Source organism: Lethenteron reissneri, unplaced genomic scaffold (genome assembly GCF_015708825.2).
Source record: "Lethenteron reissneri isolate LAM-NWPU_2019-01 unplaced genomic scaffold, ASM1570882v1 scaffold_216, whole genome shotgun sequence".
NCBI lineage: Eukaryota > Metazoa > Chordata > Hyperoartia > Petromyzontiformes > Petromyzontidae > Lethenteron > Lethenteron reissneri.
This window is the reverse complement of record NW_026891738.1, coordinates 859,300-885,056: the sequence shown is the minus strand read 5'-3', so window position 1 is coordinate 885,056 and position 25,757 is coordinate 859,300. Positions and strand designations below refer to the sequence as shown.

Below are 25,757 nucleotides of genomic sequence, written 5' to 3'. Positions count from 1 at the left end.
ATATGTAAAATAATTTCTTTTTGCGTAAATAGTGTAAAATTTTGGGAATTTTTTTTCACGAACAATAATTGTCTGGCACAACGAGTCTGTGTGGAAAATGTCAGCTCGATTGGATCACGGGAAGTGGGATAAAAACGACCGAAAGATTTGCACGGTCCTAAGCAAGCAAGCAAGCACGCAAGCAAGCAAGCAAGCACGCGAACTTAATATAAATGATTTAAAAAGCAAGGCAATTGAACTCGAAGAACAATGCAAGGAGAATACAACTCTATTTGGGACCTTTTTTGCAAAACAGAACCCGACTTTCCTCACATTCATTGCCGTATGGTCACTATTTTGATCGTCTCATTTTTTTATTTTCCCTTGGTGTGTTTTGTATTTCGTGTTTGTCTTGTTCACCACTTTAAAATGCTGCTTTCATTAAAGCACAAAATAAGTGAATATTTTGATTCTTATACATTTATTGAATAAAACAGAGAGTTATGACCCCAATAAAACATGTAATTGTGACTTTGAAAACATTATCTTAAACTGATATGTTGTCTATCTAGTCGCGCAGCCACTATATCATGCTCATGCTCCGGAACATACAAACAAGTATTAATTAATCAAAATAACTGTGACCCCTTAAGCATTATAAACATTACACAATAAAGATTAGCTTAACAAAAAAAATGCGACATCCAAACAATCCTTAGTTCATTGGTTGTTGGAATACCAACCATATTATTTAAATCAGATTCTTATTCCCCAAAAATACACAGATAACAAATATCATATGGCAGATAGCAAAGCACTATGCCAACACTCCACTTCGCAAATATGACTTAAAGATGTGCAATATATTCCTGTATTGTATTCAGATAGTATAATTTTCATGTATATATGAAGTTGCATGCGATCAAAAATAACAACTCAAATTCCAGAACGACTCCCAATTGCTCACGCACCTTATTTACAATGACCAAATTGGCAATGGACGTAAGTAACTTAAAGTTGTTAATGTAAAATATGAAGCTTCGTGTAAAATAATTATGTGAAAAGTCAATTATTTGTGATGTCTTTGGAAGCGGTTGGCAGTTGTAGAACTTGATCTTTCTTCTTGTCCATCCTTCTGAAGCATTCGTCAGCAATGATGCCACTTTTATTCGTTGCTTTTATGAATCCATCTATGTCGTATTCTTCATCGCCTTCCATATCCCTTCAAAGTGAGGTCTTCCTGCAGCCTGGATTCCAAACAATGCCCAGATGATGATGGGTTGTTCTACTTATTGATCTCAGCCTATTCGTTGGTATTTATAGGACCTCTGAATTTGTCGTTTTGTTGATCCGGCTTACACTCAGCATTTACATTTTAAAGTTGTTTGCTTTTGTCCATTGATATTTATGATATGCCACACTTAATATACAGTTTTTTCCTTTGTAAAACCATATTCATGCTATGCGAATTGTGGTGTTAAAAATAATGTAGACCTTGCAATAACATACAATGGATCTGGAGGAAAGGAAGATGAGTAGGCAGCGTGGACAATATTTGCTAATACGCTTATCTGGATATCACCTAAAAACATTCTAATGCACAAGTCCTCCCCTCAAGTCATACATCATATTGACTTCGATGCATCAAACGAAGAAATTGTATTGATTGTATGCAAAACTGTTATTATTTCTTAACATTTACCAACCTGTGCTATTATATGTCCACGTATGAAAATGTTGTTATCGTCATTATCATCAGCTACTAAACGTTCAGCTTAATAAAGCAATAGCACTGCCATAAATACACATTTTTATATATATAAAACAGATTATTTGTGATAACGGCACTTTTTCATAGCACAAACAGAGGTCAGTAATAAAGAGTGCATAAGGGTTGAACTACGAATGTGAGTTTTGTTTATTTAACTTGTAATGATGTAGGTGTGCCAGTAATGTATCAACCGATTCCACCTTCATCAGTCTCTTGTGATCTACATGTATGCATTTTATATTTACGTCTTAGGCACGATGTTGATCATTGGCCAACCTCTCTTAACGTCGACTGTGCCCTAGAAAATGTGGTTAATAAGTTCCTCTGGTCTTAGACAGATATTTCACAGCATGCTGCCAACCTTACTGTCAATTGTCTACTTTGTATCATAACATCATTAATCGAATAAACGTTTTAAAATCAATAGGGTCACAATACACATCTCTCCAATATCTGAACCTCAACATGACCATTCAACAAATGTTTTTTCACATCCCATCAGCGACACGACATTTTGGAAGCACATCATTTCAGCAACATTGATATTGTAGGGAGTCATATTGGCTGCCTGTTTGTGTTACTCAGTTTAACACGTATGCTTTCGCGACAAATATCTTCCATAATAGAGGTTTTTTGGGTTAGATCGCGTAAATTTGTGTTACTATTTGCAAAGAAGTTGCTAAACATTTCTTATGTTGCTGATTTTCTTGACTGGTTCTATTTGATTAGTTTCCTAACAGTCTCAAGAGCTTTCTTCTGTTTCTGTTGTTTACATTTGCAGTTCTGACAGTACAATGTTCTTTAATTTAGTAAATTAAATGAGCCTTGTAAACCCAGCTAATTTGTGTGTCCCATGTGGTGCCTTTCCAGTCATTGGAAGCATTTGTTGCCATTATGGATTTACAGTACCCTGAGGTTTGCTGAAATTGTGTTGTATTTACTCAGATATGTATTATTGATAGGGTCTGAACGTTTAATTGGAGAGCAAACGAAAGTAATTGTGCGTAATGGTGATATCATTATTTTAATGGGAAAATGGCATTCAGCAAGACAGAATTGCTGCTGAAAAGGGAAATAAGCAGCAAAGAAGAAGTTACTGGTAAAGATGTTTCAATATTTACTTAAATGTTATATTTGGCAGATATCCATGCTGAGAACAGAATACTTGATAATATTAGAACTTTTCAGCTTTGCATTTGACTTCAAATGGCCATATGCTATCCCATGGAAATATATTATTATGCTCATGCTGAAGCAATTTTGGATGAACATAAAAGTTTGAAAGGAACGATCGTGAGAGGCAAAATACCAGTCTTGGGCATTCATTAGAGGGGATGGGCAGCTGATTAAAGCTCGAGAAGACAGTACACAGAGGAGAATCCTCTGCCTCATGAAATAGGGGTCCGACACCAACATGAGGAAGAAAGCGCAAGGCTGGTGAGTATTTGTGGGAACTTGAAGCACAAACTTACCATTAAAACATGCAATATTGATTTTAGATTTAAATTACAAATGTTAAAGTAGAAACACAATTTAATATTAAGCACGTAGTTAGCTGATGTGTAATTTACCACTTTCATTGACATTTCTATTATTAATTTTGTATTTACATTTGAAGTGCATCACAAACAAAATGCACGTTTAAATAAAACAGGGGTATAGAGGAATAAACACATTGAAAATGATTGTACAGTAGATATTTCTTTATGAATTACTTAAAAGATGCATATATTTATTTTGCGCGAAAATGTTCACGTCTAATGTAGATGATCAGTTTACTATAACATCCACAATGTCTCAAGTTAAATGTATGTACATATGCATGCATGTAACGATCGTTAAATGCCATGCCATTTTAGAGATTATGCTGTTTGATGATGACTTGTGTTCGTTGTTATTATTAATAACATACCAATTTTAAATCTGCATACTTTGAAACAGAGCCACGTATTCATAAGTTCATCTGTGACATAGGATGCTCATTTGTAGTTTTATTAATCAAACTACAGTTTCTCTAAATCCTCAATAACATCATCTTCTTTAATACATTCCCAATCTGATGGGATTTTTCCCAGCGCCGCAAATTTTAGGTTATAGCGCTTTTCTAAGTCTGACTTGAACTTGCAGACAAACCATTTCCAATATGGTTGTGTGGTTAAGTCTGGTGTTATGCTCCAACAAGCATATTCTGGCCCGGCTGTACGATAATCCTTCCATGGTATTTTTCTGTCTGGAGAAAATATGTTGCAGTTACTGGCAACTAAACTAGTGCAGATGTCGATGACAAAGTGATCAGTTTCATGCCAATGTCCTCCACTCACTGCCCTGGGGCGGTGAAGGAAAACACTGTGGTCTCCGTCATGATTGGACATCGTGTTTGTGCAGATGGCTTTACACAACGGGCACTGCACCCAGCACCCACATAGCTGCCGAAATAGTATTTCATAAGGTTTGTTATGAACGTGTTTCAAATCATTTAAGCATGTTGAAGAAAATGTATCTTTTACTCCTTCAACCACGGTTTTTAGTCCTTTTGTTAATTCTTCTTTAAGAAATCCAATATCGGTTATTTCGCTGCAGTCGCCTTGGTCCAAAGTGTGTCTTGGGAGCTTGATGACGTCATCAAGCTGTGTGCAAAATGTATCCAGCCATGAAGATGCATCATACTCGTTGTTTTGTACCATTTCAGTTGCTTTATTAATTGCATGAGTAATTGCAGCTGTGTAATCCTCAAGACTTGACTTTAACATCTCATGGATTATTTCATTATCGTTTCCCTTGCAATACTCTTCTACACGTTCCGTAATGTATTTCTGAAAGTGTTTTTTTGGATGGTGAATATATTCATCAAATGCTTTAAAATCTTTCTTCTTCGCTAAATCTATGAGAATGTAGTTTTCTAATTTTGATCGATTTCCGTTGAATGCCAGGAATGTGGACTTCATCCTGCCTGCAATGTTAACACAAACGTTATCATAAACTGCCTGTTGAATGGATGTTTTCAGTTTGTTACACAAAAAATCCACAAAAATAGTTGTGGACGTTGCGCCTTGGCAGCGGATTTTGAAGCTGTCGAAGTATTTTTCTTTCTTACTGGTGAAGTATACTAATGGATCGTTTTCCCTCTGGAAATTCTCATGCATTTTCTGAAATCGCCCCGTAACCTCTGCCAATATGTGGACAGATAAATCAATTTTGAACTTATCTGTGAGCTTACATTTTTCATTGGATTGTGAAAATTTCTGTATGTCTGAATTCATTACCTCTAAAATTTCATATATGTAGGATGGGTTGAAATTAGTTTTATGTTTCTCTTGGGTGGCAATGCATCTATTGACATTTAATTTTATCTCAATAATTAGTTCTTTAATTGACTTAGTATTCTTATCTTTGAAATGGTGACTCAGATATCCAAGCCATTTCGGGTTCATCATGTGTTCGTTTTGTTTAATGTCAAATTCTGTCCCTGTGTGATAGTTCCATATCACTGTTTCTAGGTGTTGAATTTGATTCGCATGAACTTTGTAAATAAGGTTTTCAATTTCTTGTTTTACATCAAGCGTTGCAGGGCTGGTCATACCGTCTTTTATAACTTTAATCCAATCCTTCCAGATTTCATGAAAAGCCCTGTCCCATACTGCTTCATTAACATTTTTTTCTCTCAATTTTGAAGCCAAATCCTTGCTCTTTCTAATAAGTTGATCTTCGTAACTTGATCTCTGAAGATCGAGATTTCTTTTTTTGTTTTTTAGAGCCATCAGGGCAGAGTAGTTTTTGTAAGCATCAGACAATAGCTCTTCTTTCACTGTTTCAAATCCTTTTTCGAATTTAACTTTCCATTGAACCAAGAATTCTGCATCATCTGCGCTATTGAAATGTTCTTCCATTTTCTTTTTAATATCCTGATAGTTTGACAAAATTCTTCGTTCAATCTGTAATCGTGTCATTGTATCTGTATTGTTATCAATGCTGTTATAGAGTTTGTTTTCCTGCTGAAGAACATGACTCCTGAGTTCCCAAGTCCATTTTCCATACATTTCTTCCAGTTTGGTATAAGCTGCGATCTCTATTGTGTTCTTAAAGCTAGAAAAGAAGTTTTTTGCGAGCAAAGCCGTCCATAGATTCTTAATGCGTGCTTTGAATTCTGATATTTTCAAGACGTTGATTGTTTTTTCTTTTGTCGCATTTCTAAGTAACATTTCTTTAAGGTCTTTAACATTTTGGCAGTAGCTTGGATTTGGCGGAGCCATCGGAGGGTCTCCCTCCCAAAGATGAGCAAAGTAACGGATCTGAAAGTTCACGTCAAACCTGATCACTGCGTCAAATGATGCAACAGCGCACTGCTCCTGCTCTGCAGCTATGCGGGTCATCTCATCGAGTTTCTCCTGAAAGCGTCTCCTTCCCTCCATGTTCTTATGGTGTGCATTCACTTCTCCTACGTTTTGGTGGACAAACACACAGCTCGGTGATAACTTCACCTGCCTCATTTTCAGAAACGCCTGCACAGCAATTTGTAGAATGTCTTGCATTTCAGAAGGGTTCTCTCCAAAAATGTTGATCACGGTCATGTTTCCCAGCCCAATCACAAACGTCGCCAGCTCATTGTCATGACTATGTGTTGTATTTGACAGCTCTACAGAACGCAGTCCTTCTGTGTCGACTATCAACACAAAGTCATATCCCAGCTGTTTACTGAACTCTGCCTCCACCTTCACTAACTGCATGTAGGCCCCTCGGGTGCATCTCCCACTGCCAACAGGAAACTGGAGACCAAACATGGCATTGAGTAGCGTGGACTTCCCACTGCTCTGTATTCCCAGTATTGAGATAACAAACAGCTTCACGTTCCCAATTTCATCAATGATTCTGTCCAAGATTGAGCTAATCCAAATGAGAGGGACATGTACAGCATCACCATCCATGAGTTCAAGAGGAAATCCAGAGATCATCATTTCTGCAGCAATCTTGGGCAAAGTAGCTGGGTGTTTGTTAACTGATGGCATTGTCTGTGAAGCTTCATAGATCTGACCAACTTCCCTAAAAACGTGATCAATTCCAAAGGAAGAGGCATCAAGTTCTTCTGATATTTTATCCAACTCTGATTGCTTTATAGCAATGATACTCGTGTTAAAACCTTGTTTTTTCAACGCTATTATTGCCATCCAGGCCTGATGATAAATGAGATGAAGTTGTGTTAAGCGATCTGCAAACATATAATCTGAGTATATGCGTAACCAATGCAGAAAGTATGTTTTTACTGTGCATGACTTATGGTTCAAAATTTCAATCAATGATCTCATAAATTCGTTAAGAGGAAATGCTTTTTCAAGCTGTGCTTTCCTAATGCGTGTTTTTTCTCCTAAAATATTACTTTTGTATTCCTCAACACTTTGCCCCCCCCCCCTTACCATCATGCGAGTCAATTCTTTGTCTTTCTTGCACCACGACTGCCACAATTTCCCTTGAAGAGGCAAAAATTTATCCTTTATGGAACACAGTGGATTGTCACTTATAAGACTCAGCAAAACTTTCGCCATACCCTTGCCCTCTTCACATTGTTTATCATCTTCATCAACAATGAAGCTATGCTGTCTTGCAATAGCTGAGAAAGCTTCGATGCTAATTTTTCTTTCTGAATTGTCTAAAAACAATTTGATTATTGACGTCAATTCATCGATTAACTCAGCCTCATTTCGATTCTCGACAGCAATTTTCGCGTTTGTTCCAGATACTCCACTGGAAACTCTCCTTTTGTCAGCACAGAGGCAAATTAGCGGCTTTGGGGAACTCAAACATTCGTCTAAGATACGTTTGCCTTCTTCATCGCGATCACCATCTGACAGTAATATAACATTTATAGACGAAATCTCATGTAAAAATTTCACCTGTGTTTTGTGTTCTCTTGCATCTCCGTGGAGATTAGTGAATGCTATGCAGTCATTAAATACATCATCGTCCTTCCCACCTGGAAGATACCAGGCGATCTCTGCAACTCCTTTCATTAGTTGACCATTCCTGCTGCTGCCTCGGCAGTATCTATGAAAGAAAACTCGATGCGTTTGATTGCCGAGTAGAGAGTTCATTATCTGAGATTTTGATGCAGGTGATTCACCAAATCTTACGAAGGACACGAGTGCAGTGTTGGCATCAATGATTGCACAGTTTTTAGATTGCACTTTTTTGGTAGATGCATCACGGTATTTCCAGCTCTTTTTCATCTGTCTGAATGACCATATAGGGAATTCTATTTCTGAACGACAAGGATTTGGAACTAAAAGCGGAAGTGCGAACTGGATGAATGAAAGTTTGGTGTAAATGTACTGCCTTACAAAATTGTCTCCACAATGGAAAATTGTCATTTGTAAGTCCATAGGGTGAATGTGGGTTTCAGTGTTTGTCCTAGGCCCATCGCTGTTATTTATTACGTCATTATCATCAGAAAAGAAGCTATCACTATTAGGGCTTTTATTTGTATTTGTGGACTGAGATAAGTTGTTTAATTTGCCTGGGTTTTGATTTTCACACTGAAAACTAACACATCTTGCTCGATAGTCAATCATCATCAGTTTTTGCAGATAAGAAAGAGCAAGTTCTTGTTCTGTGCATCGATCAGGGTTAGTTTGAATTGGAGACCTGTTGATAACACATACATCACTTGTGTGTAATTCCTTGGGGTAGTATTTTATCAGTGAGAGTCTTTCAAGCAGATTCATGAACTTTTCATCATCATTATTTCTTCGTGGTTGAATAGATGGTTTATTTTGTAATTCTTCTTGCCTTGAATATGTGTCCTCTTTCCATCCCCCCTGGGAAATTATTCCTGTATTTCGTATCGTACATTCTTTATTTGAACTACATGTTTGTTCTTTGAAAGTTCCAGCGATAATGGATTCCAGCATCATATCAAGTTTATTCCAGTCAGTTGGCCCTATTTCACTGCATTTAATCACATGGGAAACTTCAGCACACATTGTTTCTTCGACCTGGGATCTCATGAAATCGAACTGTTTTCGCTTTTCGACAAGAGTCTGTGCATTAGACAAACCTGTCCGTAACACGTATGCCTGAGCTCTGGATTTGTCTTGTTGCATTAGTCTTGAGTACTCTCTGTAAGCTGACTCTAGTGCACGTTGAAGATGATCAATGTTGTCGTAATCCAGGGGATGCTGAAATCGTCTTTCTTTTACACAGTAGCCAACAGCAGAAGCAACTGAAATTACGAGTAGCTCTTGTTCGATGAGTTTTGTTGTTCTCAGTGATTGACAGAATGAATTAAATGCATGTGTGATTTCTTTGTTTCTTTTTTCATGTTTTTTTTAATAAGTTGGTGAAAAGTCAATTTTTAAATTATCTTCTGCTTTTGTTAAGATGTTCACGAGATCTTTAAAGTCAGATAATTGAGTAGGGACTCCTTCAGACTCATTCAGCCACTGCATACTGGAGGCGAATTGTGGATAATTGTCAACGTCACAGCTGTTTGGCTCCATAATAGACCGCATAAGCTTTGTGATTTTCACCGTTTTGGTAGGTGCTGTAACAAGATTTGACAAAAATGATTGGAGGGCTGGGTGAGATAAACAGGTGTTTATCCAAGTTAAATTGCTTTTAGTTTCATCATATAACGTTTGTTTCAAATCAAGTATCTTTTCTAAATTATTTTCCATGTCGGATTCTTGCCAATGTTTAATATCTTGCATCACTGACCTGGCTTTAGCATTAGCAGAGACCAATATATCCTCTAGACAAAAATTTAGATTTTGGTTTGTCAAAAGTGTGTATGCCTCCTTGAGCCTGCTAGCTATCAAGGTATTTTGAAAATCATCCTTGTGGTTAAACTTGACAATGTCCCACACTGGAACCAATGATGTGCCTAGATCAATGACAGACCACGTCTTGGTGTTGGATACAATGTCGGTTTTCCATTGTTGAAGAGAACAAATGCCAGGTGGTCCAACTATTGTACCTACGGAAAATGTCACCTTGTTAAGAAGTGGAGCATTGTATTTTTCAGAAAATTCCGTGGTAAATTCGGATGCCATCATGCTCACACCACCTGCACTGCCACTGATGTTGTAGGCAGAAGTGGAATACCTTTCCACTGCCTCCGATATCATATTTCTGTCTTCCTTTTTCTCATCGGAGCTGATTCCCTCTGCTGATGCTTTCCACTTAAAAATCCCACCAAAGTGGACAGGACCTGTATGGGCATGAGAGCCAAATTTCTCAAAAAAACTTCTTAACCTGTTTCTTAGCACATGCGTTTTAAAAGAATCCTTGGCGGTTTTTAAAGTGTTTTCAACGCTTTGTAATTCCTCCAACGCCTCATCAGAGAGCTTGAGTTGATTAAAGTCAAGACTTCCTGAGGCAAGTGGTAGGTACAGGTATTTGGCGCTATGAATGCAGGTATCCGTGAGATTTTCTTGTTGCTTTTTTTCATTGTGTAATGCCTTGCTATGCCGCGAGTTGATTTCTTCATTCAAGGCCTGTAGGAAACCTTCTTCTGTCGTTATGGTATTGAATCCCATTATTTCCACTGCTGTCTCAAATATGTTTTCCTCTTCAGATGATGAAAACTCTTGTTTATTTATCATCGGCTGATGTACTGGCCCAGCAAGATCAAACGACATTGGGATGTTTAAGAGTTTGCCTCTTTTCTTTAGCCTATCCTTTATTTGACCAGTTCGATACACCCCCTCCAAAGCAAGTCCTTTAGATGCATTTTGTAAAAGACTTAGACGTGAAATAGTCCCACGTAAAGTTGAAATGTCTGCTAAATTTAACTGCTTTAGAGAAGTGTTTGCCATATCATTGGAATGGCTGCCATCCCACAATGGGGGTTCTTTGGCTCCTTTCAATTCCATTTGCTGCTCTGTCTCAGTCTCTACGTTGGCCTCACCACTGTGAATTAATCTTTTCTGATGGATTTGTTCCGGATGCTGCTTTGTTGGTGCATCTTGCTTCTGTTTATTTCCAATTGGCTCACATTGTTGTGATTGTTTTAAAACAACTTCATTGCCCGACATTTCCACTAACTTACACAATGCCTTTTTCTCCCATGAATGCCGGCAATGTGGTTCTATGATTTCAAATTCCTCAGGGCCAAAATATTGCAATGCTTTTACATTGGTGATATCCAAAATATTTCGTAGTTTTGGAATCCAAAAAGTTGTATTAAGACCTAAGTCTCTAAGTACTTTGGCAAGCTCATCCACAGCTTTTATGTCGTGTTCCTCCTCTTCAGACATAGCCTTGAATACACACATAGACACCGTCCTTAATTAGTAATACAACATTTAACAATAATACAAATCAATGTATAATTCAGTTGAATATTGAATGTTGTGTTTAATCATAGCATAACAAATATTTAGACGAATAACCAAAGTTCATCACTTATTTTAATGTCAAACATCTGTGAGAACTATTAAATGAAGAACATGAATATTAAATAAAGTATTTCCTTATACCTACCATGCTTATCTACGCTTTTAATAATACAAATTAAATATAAACAATTGATTAAGCCGTTGCATGTTGAAATTTGGAATATAACAGTACGAAATTCATTCATGCAACGGACCCAATTTATTTAGGAGACTAATGGAAAGTGTTTTAACTTACCGTGCTATAACAAGCAGCACTTAAACCATGGCACCATAGCTAATGGATCAATCCTGCCCAGCTCCTGTGCTCAAGCTCCACACGTGGTTCTCATGCCACTTGGCCCGAAACTCTTTTCCTCAAAAAACTACTTTCCAATTGAGAACGTTTTTGGCTGCATGTCATTTCCCAATGCAAATGTTGATAAAAGTCGGTCTTTATCCAATGCTACACCGGCCCCTAGAGGTGATAGTAAGGGGTGTACTGGGGTGGGGCCAACGTCATGTATAGAAAAAACTGGTGCGGCGCTTGGAGTTGACAGGTGGGGAAATACTATTAGGTCTGGTCTTAGAGATCGTGTGTCTACTGTGCAATTGCAGGATCTGGTAGAGGTTAAAAGTGGTGGTGCTAAGGTGTGGTGGTATCAAGAGCTTTGACCGTGATGACATCTTGATCTGAAAGCCAATGCTCTTTGTGCCAGAGTGAGCTAAGGCCATACACGGACACACTGTGTGCACACACTGTGTGCCCCTGTGCGAGAGTAGGGTGGTCTTAGGCACTTCTCAAAGCTACAATCACACTGGGGTCAATCGATCGCATAGGGAAAATGTGTTGGACATCAGATTACATTATCCCAATGTGATATTGTACATTACATCATCCCTATGTGATATTGTACATTACATTATCCCTAGGTGATAATGTATTATACAGTACATTATTAATTGTAGTGGCTGCTGAAGTGGTGATGGCCATTTTTTTTTTCGGGGGCTTGTATACATTGATTACCATCACATGGCCAACCATGACGGTTATTATGCATGTGCCGTTACTTGTGGTACTGGACTTAAGAGCACGGGCCTTTAGTCCTTGCCTCATACAGGTGGTGAGCTGATGTTTAGGTTGGTTAATGACAGCACCAAAAGTGTAACCAACTTTTCTGTAACTTGCTATCCGCGTGCTGGCATAGAATGGTATGCTCTTCTTTGAATGAAAAAATGTGTACGTCTGCATTTAAGCTCATCAAAACTACAGTATCATATGAACAGTTATATGTTTTGACTGCAATCTCCTTAATTCTGTATTAAGTGTTTTTTTTCGAATGCGTAATCCACTTTGAAGCTGTGAATAGCAATTATTATATGCATAAAATGCTTTACAACGAAAACAAATATCAATTCATGAATATAATGGCCAGCACCAATGATTGGTGGAAAACCCGCCAACGCCGCAGTCGCTGCCCACCACTTACATTAACATTGGCTGCTGACATTTGGGCTATGCCCATTTCAAACCTTTATAAACAATTGTCTTTAGAAGCTAACCCCCTTTTCCTGGTGACGACCGCGTGTGTTGCGATCAAAATGTCGTAGTTTTTTTTTATTCTTTGTAATTGTCTTTGGACTATTCTACATGACGTTACAGAAAGACCCGAAGAATATGATTTCAATTATTTGTTTACTACAATTGCATAATTAAACATGCCATTTACATGACAGAGACATTCCAGTCGTGATGCCAAAAGCAACCTAAATCTTCACAATGCAAGTGCCAGAGTTGACCATCTCATGGACTCACCTTTCGCTTGCTCAGAGCACAAAGGAGGCTGGAACTCTCTTCCTGACCCTCTTTATAGACAGACAAGTGCGAGGGTGCGGTGGAGTTGCATTGTGTCCAGCTTGAAAATATAAACAAACCAAACACGTGATTACTTATTTTCAAAGTCCACTACAAAGCAACCACAGTTTCAGATAACTGTGAACTATGCATGAGTTTACTGACTCACATAGACTTTCATTTAAAGGTTATTACAACAACATACACATTGATACAGCATCTAATTATAAGTTAATCTGAACATCATCCTCCAGAGGATCAGCTCCCTCGTCGAGTCAGTGATCCCTGGAGAACAAGCGGGATGTGTGGACTTCTCATCGGCCTATAACACAGCCTGGATTAAGCACTTAATGTGGAAGCTCACAAGGACCATTCCTTGCCTGAAAATAATCCTGGTGATATGGACGATGGTGATCAATAGTTCACTGCGTGTCTATATGAGCAACAAAGCCAGCTCACCCTGGCTCCTTATTGTATATACAGTCGACCTTTATGCATCGCGACTTTCCCCATCGCGGTTTCAATATATCGCGGTGTCGGCATAAGAAATAAAATGGGAATTATTTTGGGGAGTTTTTGGGTGTTTTGCGAAAACCGCAGACGACATGCGAAGTCCAGCAAATGACACACAAAGAGTTTAGTAACGCACAAATGCATCACATACTATCATTGTATGTGTAGTGGTGGTACGTGCTGGCGGGGAGGATCGTGAGACAGCGCGTGGTGGGTGGCTACATCACGGTCCGCAGGCGGGTGTCCACATCGCGGTCCGCATAGGCCCCGCCCCCTGGAGCGGAGGGCTATGTAAGGCGATGTGCGGCAGCACTCGGGGAGTCGTTAACCAGTGAAGACAGAAGACGGAGGAAGAGATAAGGCCCTGAGACCCCTAGCCCCGCTGCCCTTGTAAGGGCCGGGACTCTGTGAGGCTCAGAGGCGAGGCCTTGGGATTCACGGCCCGACGTCCTTGTAAGGGCCGGGCTGTGTAACCCAGTGGTCGAGACCTGTGCCCTGGCACGGCGGGTCCGATAGCTCTCCGTGGGGAGAGCGTAGCCGGAGAGCCTGAGTGCGTGGCCGAGTTAGGCACGCGTAGCGTAGGCGTTATCTCGGCTGTGCCTGTTACTGTTGCACCAGTGTTAATAAATAAGTGCTGCCCCGTCAACTCGTCTCCCGCCATTATTGAGATATTACATATGTATTGTTTAAAACCATAAATATACACAATTTTTGTTTAAGTAAAATTTTGTGAAAAGTTAGTTTGCGCGTTGGTTTGGAGGATGCCAAGCTTGTTTACGGCAGCCTCTCGCGTGATATCTCACAGCCCCTCCCCCGAACCCCCCGGCTGGAGGTGCTCGCGTCGTTCGCCAAGGGGACCAAAACATTTAACGCGTTTTTTTCCAGATCGCGGGGGGGCTGCACCCCTAACCCCTGCGACGTGAAAGGGTCGACATAGAGCTGAACGATGAATCGATTTCAAATCGAAATCGCAATTTGAAACAATGCGATTAGCAAATCTCAAAGGCCGCAATTTTTGGCGATTTGAAAAGTCCTTTTACTTTCTGATTGAAATTGTTTGATTTTTTTATTATAATAACTTTATTTATTTAACTTAGCAATTGTTCTATGTTTGCTTGTTCTATTTGAATAAAAACATTTTAATAAATAAATGTTAAAAGCAATTCATATATTTTAAGTTCTCATCCTTGCATTAGAGCAGTTAAAAGTAGATGGTATCATGTGGTAATGCTCCATCACATGTTTACAAATTTATTAACACAGTGAACATTGAACTGAAGCTTGACTTAAACAAATTAATCGCAAATCAAATCGCAATCGCAACATGTCAGAAAAATCGCAATTAGATATTTTCCCCAAAACGTTCAGCCCTAGATGGACTGTATGCCTGTTATAATTGTTTTTAATGTTTTGTCTATTTTGAATGTCGCAGTTCCTGACAGACAAATATGCGTTCACTGCATGCCAGAAGTCGGGAAAACCAGATGGCGAAGCCACAACAGCATTAGAATGAGAAGTGGGTAATCATAATAAATTAGACATCGATGGAGGGCCTAGAAGACGCAGTACATTTTGCTTTCCGGGAATTAACCGAACTCGTGTAGCGAAGGAGGAAGTAGTTCATGACAGGCCATAAAGGAATCACTCTTGCATGGGCAGGGAGTGACCCAGGAAATTTCATGAGAGAGAATATACGCAAGGGTGGACCCATGGCAAAACACCATAAACTCGCTGCTCACCCAAGGGCAAATCCAGGGCAGAGAGACAAGTATGCCCCTTGCCTTTTCACTCTGTGAATTAACAAACCCTGGTGCCTGGAAAGTTGAAGCGTTCAAATGCCAACCATGCATATGAACATTCTTAAACATCATGGTATTAAAAAGTTACCTTTGGTAATATGATATATTGTTACAGTGAGGGAAAAAAGTATTTGATCCCCTGATGATTTTGTACGTTTGCCCACTGACAAAGAAATTACCAGTCTATAATTTTAATGGTAGGTTTATTTGAACAGTGAGAGACAGAATAACAAAAAAATCCAGAAAAACGCATGTCAAAATGTTATACATTGATTTGCATTTTAATGAGGGAAATAAGTATTTGATCCCTCTGCAAAACATGACTTAGTACTTAGTGGCAAAACCCTTGTTGGCAATCACAGAGGTCAGACGTTTCTTGTAGTTGTCCACCAGGTTTGCACACATCTCAGGAGGGATTTTGTCCCACTCCTCTTTGCAGATCTTCTCCAAGGCATTAAGGTTTCGAGGCTGACGTTTGGTAACTCGAACCTTCAGCTCCATCCACAGATTTTCTATGGGATTAAGGTCTGGAGACTGGCTAGGCCACTCCAGGACCTTAATGTGCTTCTTCTTGAGCCACTCCTTTGTTGCCTTGGCCGTGTGTTTTGGGTCATTGTCATGCTGGAATACCCATCCACGACCCATTTTCAATGCCCTGGCTGAGGGAAGGAGGTTCTCACCCAAGATTTGACGGTACATGGCCCCGTCCATCGTCCCTTTGATGCGGTGAAGTTGTCCTGTCCCTTTATCAGAAAAACACCCCCAAAGCATAATGTTTCCACCTCCATGTTTGATGGTGGGGATGGTGTTCTTGGGGCCATAGGCAGCATTCCTCCCCCTCCAAACACGGCGAGTTGAGTTGATGCCAAAATAGCTCCATTTTGGTCTCATCTGACCACAACACTTTCACCCAGTTGTACTCTGAATCATTCAGATGTTCATTGGAAAACTTCAGACGGGCATGTATATGTGCTTTCTTGAGCAGGAGGACCTTGCGGGCACTGCAGGATTTCAGTCCTTCACGGCGTAGTGTGTTACCAACTGTTTTCTTGGTGACTATGGTCCCAGCTGCCTTGAGATAATTGACAAGATCCTCCCGTGTAGTTCTGGGCTGATTCTTCACCGTTCTCATGATCAGTGCAACTCCATGTGGTGAGATCTTGCATGGAGCCCCAGGCCGAGGGAGATTGACAGTTCTTTTGTTTTTCTTCCATTTGCGAATAATCACACCAACTGTTGTCACCTTCTTACCAAGCTGCTTGGTGATGGTCTTGTAGCCCATTCAAGCCTTGTGTAGGTCTACAATCTTGTCCCTGACATCCTTGGAGAGCTCTTTGGTCTTGGCCATGGTGGAGAGTTTGGAATCTGATTGATTGATTGCTTCTGTGAACAGGTGTCTTTTATACAGGTAACACGCTGAGATTAGGAGTACTCCCTTTAAGAGTGTGCTCCTAATCTCACCTCGTTACCTGTATAAAAGACACCTGGGAGCCAGAAATCTTTCTGATTGAGAGGGGGTCAAATACCTATTTCCCTCATTAAAATGCAAATCAATGTATAACATTTTTGACATGCGTTTTTCTGAATAGTTGTTGTTGTTATTCTGTCTCTCACTGTTCAAATAAACCTACCATTAAAATTATAGACTGATCATTTCTTTGTCAGTGGGCAAACGTACAAAATCAGCAGGGGATCAAATACTTTTTTCCCTCACTGTAAGTGACAATACAGCACATAGTCAGGGGGTAGTGAATACGACTAGTTACATGTTCTTTTAACATCCACTTATCAATACATAAGTGCCATGAGATCTGGGTTAAGCATATAAACTTGATAATGACGTATGGAAGTGTTGTATTGATGTCTTGAACCAAAGGATCATTCAGAAAATATACGTAATACGAATAACGTATATTCTCCACGACAAAAAATGCATGTATTCCAGGGGTATAACCAGAGCCTGCCAACCGCCTTTGTTTTCCCAGTGACTGTCATTGCATGCTGCAGCAGGAATTAATTTTAAGGATGAGTCGACCTAACGAGGGAGAAAAGTCGTTTCACAATAAAAATGGCTACAGACTCACACAACACCTAGGGGCAATTAAGTGTGTCTGTGTTCACACATATCGTGGGATGACCTCCAAAGGGAGGAGTTTGATAGGGGTTATGACATCAAGTGCCAGGATGTCTGCGGAGCCAGAACCAGGAATGACCTCAGGCTGACCCGATGGATGCAAAACGTGTGCAAAGGTGGGAGGAGAATGTCGGGCCGTAATGTATACTAGGTAATTAATCACATGAGCTAGAAATTATATACAAACAGCACACAATCATATTTGTTAGTTCGGCACGGGCAGACTCAGGGACTTGCCCTCGTGACTGGCAACAGAGTTTAGTTCCTACCGAGGCACACTAAGTGTCACGAGAAGGATTATATTACGTTTTTTTGTTTGTTTTTGGGCCGCTTGTAGAGCCAAGGACTGCGCCTGTAGTGTTGCAATAAGTTATGTGGTAGAAGAAAATTGTTAATGAGAGCACCCTAATGGTGAGGTCGTCTTATACAGCTCTTTAATGCCACTGTCGTGCGATGGAATGTTCTGTTAAATACTGTACATTCATTGTAAAGGGCGCAGCCTGAAGTGCAACACATACAGGTTTCCCTCGCTTTGTGGTTATAGATGTGTTCCAAGAAAAAGGGCACACAAACCGAAACCACACAGGGCAGCTTAACTGCCAAACAGTTCATAGCGTACACACATAATGGTCTCCCACGTCCGATCACGAAGCCATATATGAGTGAATTTAAATTGCATATAGCGAATTTTGAGTAGAAATACATTCGTCCAATATCCATGATATTACACAAACCGAACCCGTATAAAGGTTGAAAAACCTGTACTGACTAGCGGCAACCTTAGTCTACACCACATCACTTGTATGTGCATTTATTTACGTACACATAAACACCTCACTTGCATACTTTGGTGTTTAGATTGTGTCCTGTGTTTAAACTTAAGCACGATTTGTTCGCCACAAGTATACGTGGTTAATGCAGACATGAATCCTTGCAAAGGTTGCAGTTTGGTGTTTTAACATCTTAACACCTCTTTCATTGCCAGAAAGGGTAAAACCTTTTCTTATATCTTCTTTGTTCTTTCGGTAAAGTCACATAAAAGGGAAATAATAAAAGTAAAACATAATAAAATAAAATTCTCACGACGTATCGGCCACAACACAAGCAGCCGTCCGCAGGTGAAGAACAGAGCTGTCTGAAAGACAGCGCTCCTATGAACACTGCTAAGCTTGGCAGCGTATATTTTAAGCTGGGTGGGAGGGGCAGAGTGCCTTGACAAAGCTTAAGTATAAGCTGCCAAGCTTAGCGTTGTTCATTACGACGCTGTTTTTCAGACAGCTTTGTTCTTCACCTGAGGACGGCTGTTTGTGTTGTGGCCGAAACGTCGTGATAATTTTATTTTATAATGTTTTATTTTAATTATTTTATTATGTCCCTTCTACGTGATTTTACCGAAAGAACCAAGAAGATGAATCCCTGCAGTCACGAAAGCTTTAAATCGAAACCTATTCTTATTCCCTGAGTTTTTGTTCTATATGTTTCGTTAATGACCACATGTCCGAACACTGTCAAAGAAGGTAGTATGCACTATGATTGGCATATCAGTAGATAAAGCGTTTGATAAATCAAGACTATTAAGGGAGTCGCTAATTTTGTGTTTGGGATATGGATAGTATTATAAACCAACATCAAGGTAAGCGTAAGTGCAAGTGTTCAGGCAAGATTAATGTCTGACATATTTTCAAAACATAATTCTTTTTGTTGTTGCCTAGATTGTAATAACTTATAATTTTTCACTCTTTTGGTGTGTTTGCATGCAGTCCGATATTACATGGCCATGTGTTCAACCTATTTAACTTCGCTATCTCATTAGACATTAACATGTAGTTTAATATGGTATTATTTTTTAAACATAGCCTGTTGACATATCTGATTTACAATAGCCAGCCTATATTAACCACACATAGTCTATACAATGTACGTTCTAACATATATACCGTACATAATTTACCTGTAACTGATTTCAATAGATTTAGCCTATTACTGGCCAATGTACAGCCGACTTGCATCTCTGATAATACTCACGATGTTCAGGTGATAGAAAGCCGGAGAGCGCAAGTCATTCGCTCCGTCTCTTCTGCTCTCTGGATTCACCTAGGCTTTATATTCAGATTCACAAAAAGGTGGAGCTTCCCAGACTCCACCCAGTACTTGATAATAACGAATGTGCGTGTGTGCCTGTGTGTGAGAGACACAACGCGTGTGTGGACGTGAAATAAAGATTGTGAGCGTATGCCCTTCGAGTTGTTGAATATTGCATATGACAAAGGCAGTGAGGATAGCGTATGAATAAGGAGTATTTCGAGCAGTCGAACAATGAGATATAATTTCCAAATTATGCTTAGGCTCTCAATGCACTAAAACTTAAATCACACGCAAACTTGTTATGCATTCATGTGCAACATCATGGGCGAAAGGACAAATAATCAGAACTCCATTCTATATTCACATATAAATATAAAAATAGTTTAGTCCATCGACCGTTGATTTTTCCATGCGAACATCAATCACCAAGCGGCATTTGTAAGCAGTCAAACTACAGACTGGTCTCGATGTGCTAATCATATCCAGCATTTCAGATTTTTTTTTGTCTCACATATATATTTTCGTGAGCTTTTCTTGCTTGGAAAGCATCTCACTGTTTCAGAAGAAAGCAAGACAGCCAACCCCACATTTAGTGCCTCTAAGTGCACCTAGCCTGGCACAGGCGCCGTGGTGACGTCGCCGTCACTTTGTGGCGAATGGCGGATATTGGTATTGGTGTGTGGGGAGCGGTAGTGTAGTGGTGAGCGCACTGTGCTACAAAAGTGGCGATCCGAATTCGATTCTTGCTCACGGCTAACATCAGTGCCGGAAGCCCTGGTGTGTAAACATCGCCACTGGGGATACAAAGGCAGCCGGGCGTGGCGCTAGCCAATCACCCCCACGTGTGCCGTGCCGGCCTTCATAGGCGCTGCTCACTAACAGCACTTGCCCCTATAGCCTGTTAAGGCTACACGGGGGATCATTGTAGTCGTGGTGTGTGTGTCTCTCTGTGGTGACGTCACCGCCACTTAGTGGCGATTGGCGGTTGTTGTTGTTGTCTCTCTGTCTGTGTGGGTGTGTCTCTGTCTGTGTGTGTGTCTCTGTCTGTGTGTGTGTGTCTGTCTGTCTCTCTCTGTCTGTCTGTGTGGGTGTCTGCAATTGTGGTAACTCGTTTCCCCCCTTCTGACTAGTATGACCCAAGGTTCATGAAAAAAAAGTGTTTTTTTCTACTAATGTTACTTTATTTTATATTTTATTTTATTTATTATACAGTATTTTATGTTGTTACATGGAAAAGTACAATACTCCTAATTGTGAGTTTGACTGCTTCTTTTTCTGTTGAACCTTAGCACATTTCTTAACACTCACCATATGGGCATTTAAAAACAGTGGATTTCATGGGACCTCCTTTGCCAGTACCAAAATAGGAGAATACGTTTTCCCCTTTTTTCTGGCAACAAAACAGGTGTTAAGATGTTAAAACACCAAACTGAAACATTTTACAAGGAATCAAGTGTTCATTAATCACAATACTTGTGGTCAGAAAGCGAACAAAAAAAATACTCTGATAGCATATGTATTATCTAACACCGTTTAGAGACTTGACTCGAAAGAAAGCTGTCTCTGTGTAGACCAATCAGTTTCAAAGACAATGCACATATATTATCAGAGTAGGTTTTTTGTTTGCATTCTGACCACAAGTGTAATGCGAGCATAAATGGGGTTGTTGCTGGGCTCTGGCCCAATCATACGGCCCGGGGTATTGGGGGGCGGACCCTGGTCTGCGGGGCGTGTGGGAGGGGCCACCGTTCAGCTCGGCTCCAATGGGAGGCGAGGTGAATGGGGCGGAGCCAGCAGGGCAGTATGGGAAGGCCAGATCTGACGATCCGGAAGGGGAGGAGTCAGGGTCACGTGGGGGGAGAGGATATAAGTGGGAGCCCAGAAGAGATCGGGGTCAAATTTCGATTGAAAGCTTTCGTGACTGCAGGGATTCATCTTAGTGTGAATTATTTTATTATGTTTTATTTTTATTATTTTATTATTTCCATTCTACGTGACTTTACTGAAAGAACCAAGAAGATCGGGGTCAGTTGGGGAAGTTAAGAGGCTGAGCCACGTTGGGTGTCGAGAGGAGATCCGCGCCATCGGCCACGTGGCCGAAGGACCTCAGCACGCCGTCGGCCAGCGGTGTGCGGAGTGCAGGAGTGGAGGAGCTAACGGAGGAGCGTGCACGGCACGCGAGAGGAGACGCTGGTCCCTTATCAGGACCAGCGGGGTGTGAGGAAGAGTGGAGGAGCTGACGAGGGAGCGCGAGCGGGGCGCGCGCGAGACGATGCTGGTCTGCGGAAGAGACCAGCGGGGCGCGGAGAGAGAACCTAAATAAAAGACCAAAGGAGACCAGCAGTGCCTGACGGAGTCTTTTATTACACAAGTATTGTGGTTAATGCAGACATGATTCCTTGTAAAAGGTTTCAGTTTGGAGTTTTAAAATCTTAACACCTGTTTTGTTGCAGGATAAAAGGGGAAAACCTATTCTAATACAGTCGATTATTGTGTTCCGACTCACGAACCGTTCAAGTTATGGACGGGTCTCAGGAATTAATGAGGTTCGTAAACCGAGGACTGCCCTATTCCTTCATGACTGATTAAAGAATACAATTATCTCCTAAACAGCAGCATCCTTGCTTCCACCCCTGATTATCATGGTTGGCTCCATACGGTGCAAAATAATTTCTATGTAAATAAAACAAGTCTGTACCACAGCCTATCAATCAGTATCTGCATATGTAGGCAATTGAGGGTATTTATCTTCATATATTCCTAAACGCCTGATAAAGTAGTAAAGGAATGGATGGATGTGCGTGTGTTGTCTCAGAACTCGTAGTTTGTCCCGAATCACGTTCAAATGTTCATGACATTTGCCATGCTTATAATCTACAATGCCATTGTATTGAAAACTGTTTTGTTAAGATTGCGTAAAAAGATTACACCCTCCAGTCTTGCCTTTACAATACATTCCTCCTTGTAATCACGCGTCAACATGTTCTACCCTGACCGCTGTGAAGCAATCCAGATTTTTTTAAATGTTTGCTTGCATTGTGACTTTCATAGAATCTTAAATATGCCAGTGCCTTCCATCAAATGTCTCTCAGAACGTAGTCTTTGCCTGACAGGTGCATTTTATCATGCACTTTTGTACATAAGTAGGCAGATGTTGCTAATGTTTTAATGTTTTGTTAGCATATGTGATCACCTGCATTTGTACATTTGATTTAATTTTCATCTTTACATTTTCTCGTAAAACCCTTTTGAGATGTGTGTAAGCATCAAACTACTGACTTTGAAAGCTAAAAAAGCGTTCATCTTTACACGTATATCCATTGGGATTTATAATATTGATTTAAAGCTTTCGTGACTGCAGGAATCCATACTTTCTGGTTCTTTTGGTAAAGTCACGTAGATAGATCTCTAGAAGGACCACTTCTGACTTCAACGTAATAAACGACTTCCACGACGACTGTTGACTGGCGTCTCTCTGGGTAATTCCCCTCTCTCTCTCTGCTGTTGACGAGCCGTTCTCTTGCCCACTGTTGGGGCACGCCTCACTTTCTACCCGATCCGCCGCTGCCTGGCGGCGTGCTGGGAGGAGTGGCTGCTCGCTGGGGATTCGCCACGTGGTCGTTGGCGAGGAGAGGTTGAGCGGTGATGCAGTCCAGACCCGAGGCTTCCCACACCGATGACGAGTCTTCTCCTGCCTCCACTTATATTCTTTTTGGCAGAGCACAGCTCCGACTCCAGCCACGCCCCCTCGTGGAACCCTCTAGATCAGGCATGTTCAAAGTCCGGCTCGCGGGCCAATCACGGCCTGCGGTCAGATTTCATATGGCCTGCAGCTTCGGTCTTATAATGTGTTATTTATGGCTCGCTAGCTCTGTCAGAATAAATAAATCATAAAATTTTAAAGATGTAATTCCTCCTTTCACCACTCGGTGGCAGCACCATTATAATGCTCTCTGGCTCGGCATCTGTGCCGCGAACCCTTCTCGAATAATTTCTGCGATGGCGACTGCAAAAAAAAGAAAAGTTGACGGTGAGGGCCGCCGCTTTCAGGAGCGGTGGAAATTACAATACTTCTTCACTGAAAATCGAGGCAATTGTGTTTGTCTAATTTGTAAAGAGACGGCTGCCATGTTTAAGGATTTCAATGTAAAGAGATACTACGAGACTAAACATGCTACAACATACGACAAGCTAACAGGGAGTGACCGCGCTAAAAAAGTGAAGCAACTCCAAGCTGCTCTGGCATCGCAACAGCGATTCTTCACGCGGGCCTGTGAGTCAAGGGAAAACATCACCAAAGCCAGCTAGGAAGTGGCCATGTTAATAGCTAAACAGAGCAAAATTTTACTGAAGGTGCGTTTATCAAAGATTGTGTATTTGATGACAACATGAACTTGACAGAGGAGCTGCCTGACCTCAAAAGCCTTAAAAGGCAAACCAGAGGAACATATTTATTCGCTTCTGTTTGTGAAGCTGTTGATGATATGAAACTACCATGGAGTAAAGTTTCTGGGATCATTACCGATAGTGCGCCTGCCATGGCTGGTGAGCGAAGTGGATTGTCCACACTGATCTGCAATAAAGTCAGCGAAGAAGCAGGCAACGCTATTAAACTTCACTGTATCATTCACCAGCAGGCTCTCTGCGCCAAACATCTCAAATTTGACGATGTTATGAAACCAGTGGCAAAGGCAATCAATTATATTCGTTCTAAAGCTCTATACCACCGACAGTTTCAGCAGTTATTGCGTGACATCCAGGCTGAATACGGTGACGTAATATATCACAACGATGTGAGGTGGCTAAGTCGGGGGTCCGCACTGCAGCGATTTTTCTCTCTCAAAGAGGAAATTGGAGATTTTTTGGGTGAGAAGGGACAACCAATGGAGGAACTGTCTGATCCTGTATGGCTGGCAAATCTAGCTTTTTTGGTTGCCATAACGAAGCATCTGAATGCACTTGAATGTTATCTTCAAGGAAAAGATGCAGTGGTGAGCCAGCTATACGCTCACATTAAAGCCTTTGGAACCAAACTGCAACTTTTCCAAAGACACTTGTCCCAAACAGAGCCCTGCACCGCGCACTTCCCAGCTTTGAAAGAGATCATTCACAGTTTCCCACAGGACAACATCGGTGCGCAAATGAAGAGTTATGCAACTGCTATTGCATCTCTTTCTGTGGAATTTAACAAACGCTTTCGGGACTTTGCAGTTGTTGAAAAGGACATGTTGCTTTTCTCTTCTCCCTTCTCCGTGGATCCTGATGATGCTCATCCACAGCTGCAACTGTAGCTCATTGAGCTGCAGTGTGACGATGAGTGCCGCAGAAAACACCAGCAGTGTTCTCTTGTTGACTTTTACCGGCAGCTGGACAAAAGCAGGTTTCCAGAAATGCGGTCATTCGCTAAGAAAATGCTGAGCTTATTCGGCTCCACATATTTGCGTGAGCAAACATTCTCAGTCATGAACTTAAACAAGAACCGATTGAGGTCAAGGATGAGTGACTCCCACTTGCGTGACATTTTACGCATCTCAACCACTGCTCTCAAGCCAGACCTGGTCTCTTTATTGAAATCTAGATCTCAGTATCACCCTTCTCATTAGTGTCAGCAAGTTATCTGTTCCTTGATCAATCTGAAATTGAGTGTTTTGAACGGAAACATTTGTCACTATTAACAGTGAAAAGCCTAAAGTACACTAATGCACTTGGACTTATGGCAATTATTTTATTAAACTCTTGGATAAGATTTGGTTATAACTGTTGATGTTATGTACCTGTAGATGTGACACAAACTATTGCTTTCTGAAAGATCTTGTAAAAGACAAGGGCAAACTTAACTTGTTTTAAAGTTTAATGATAACAGACCACTTTGCATCTTACCTATAAAAGTCTCCACGCGCTCGCGCTTGCAGGGGATTTGGCTCTCGGACGGTGGCCTTCACGTAGAAAAAAATTTGCCGGGCGGCACCCCCTAAGCCCCACGGTGGGAATAGGCTATTCCGTTTTCCCATCCGTAAACGTTAAAGTACTTTAATTAACAAATTTGTGCCGTTTTTATTATTATTTATCATTTATTGCGCGCCGTCTACCGTACCAACTGACGCCAATTACGTGGGGAGGGGGCGGACCCTACCAAGTACTGCGCATTCGCTCCATCTCACGGGGACATTTTATTTCACGCGTTTAACATGGAATAGATATACAAATCACGCTGGCGATTTTTCTTCACAGTATGATGTCCCCCCCCCCACCACCCCAA

General features: G+C 40.8%; 1 protein-coding gene across 2 annotated transcripts; it reads right to left on the bottom strand.

Annotated features, from left to right (window-relative positions):
• Positions 1-440: 440 nt before the first annotated feature.
• LOC133339749 (interferon-induced very large GTPase 1-like) lies at positions 441-19,482 on the bottom strand. Of its 2 annotated transcripts, none has more exons than XM_061547916.1 (3): positions 19,439-19,482; positions 12,929-13,028; positions 441-10,998 (listed from the first exon to the last, which is right to left on the bottom strand). In XM_061547916.1, the coding sequence occupies exon 3, from the start codon at positions 8,839-8,841 to the stop codon at positions 3,754-3,756; it is 5,088 nt and encodes a 1,695-aa protein (XP_061403900.1). In that variant the 5' UTR covers positions 8,842-10,998; positions 12,929-13,028; positions 19,439-19,482; the 3' UTR covers positions 441-3,753. Both variants share the same exon structure in this region, with proteins under 2 accessions (XP_061403900.1, XP_061403901.1).
• Positions 19,483-25,757: the final 6,275 nt, after the last annotated feature.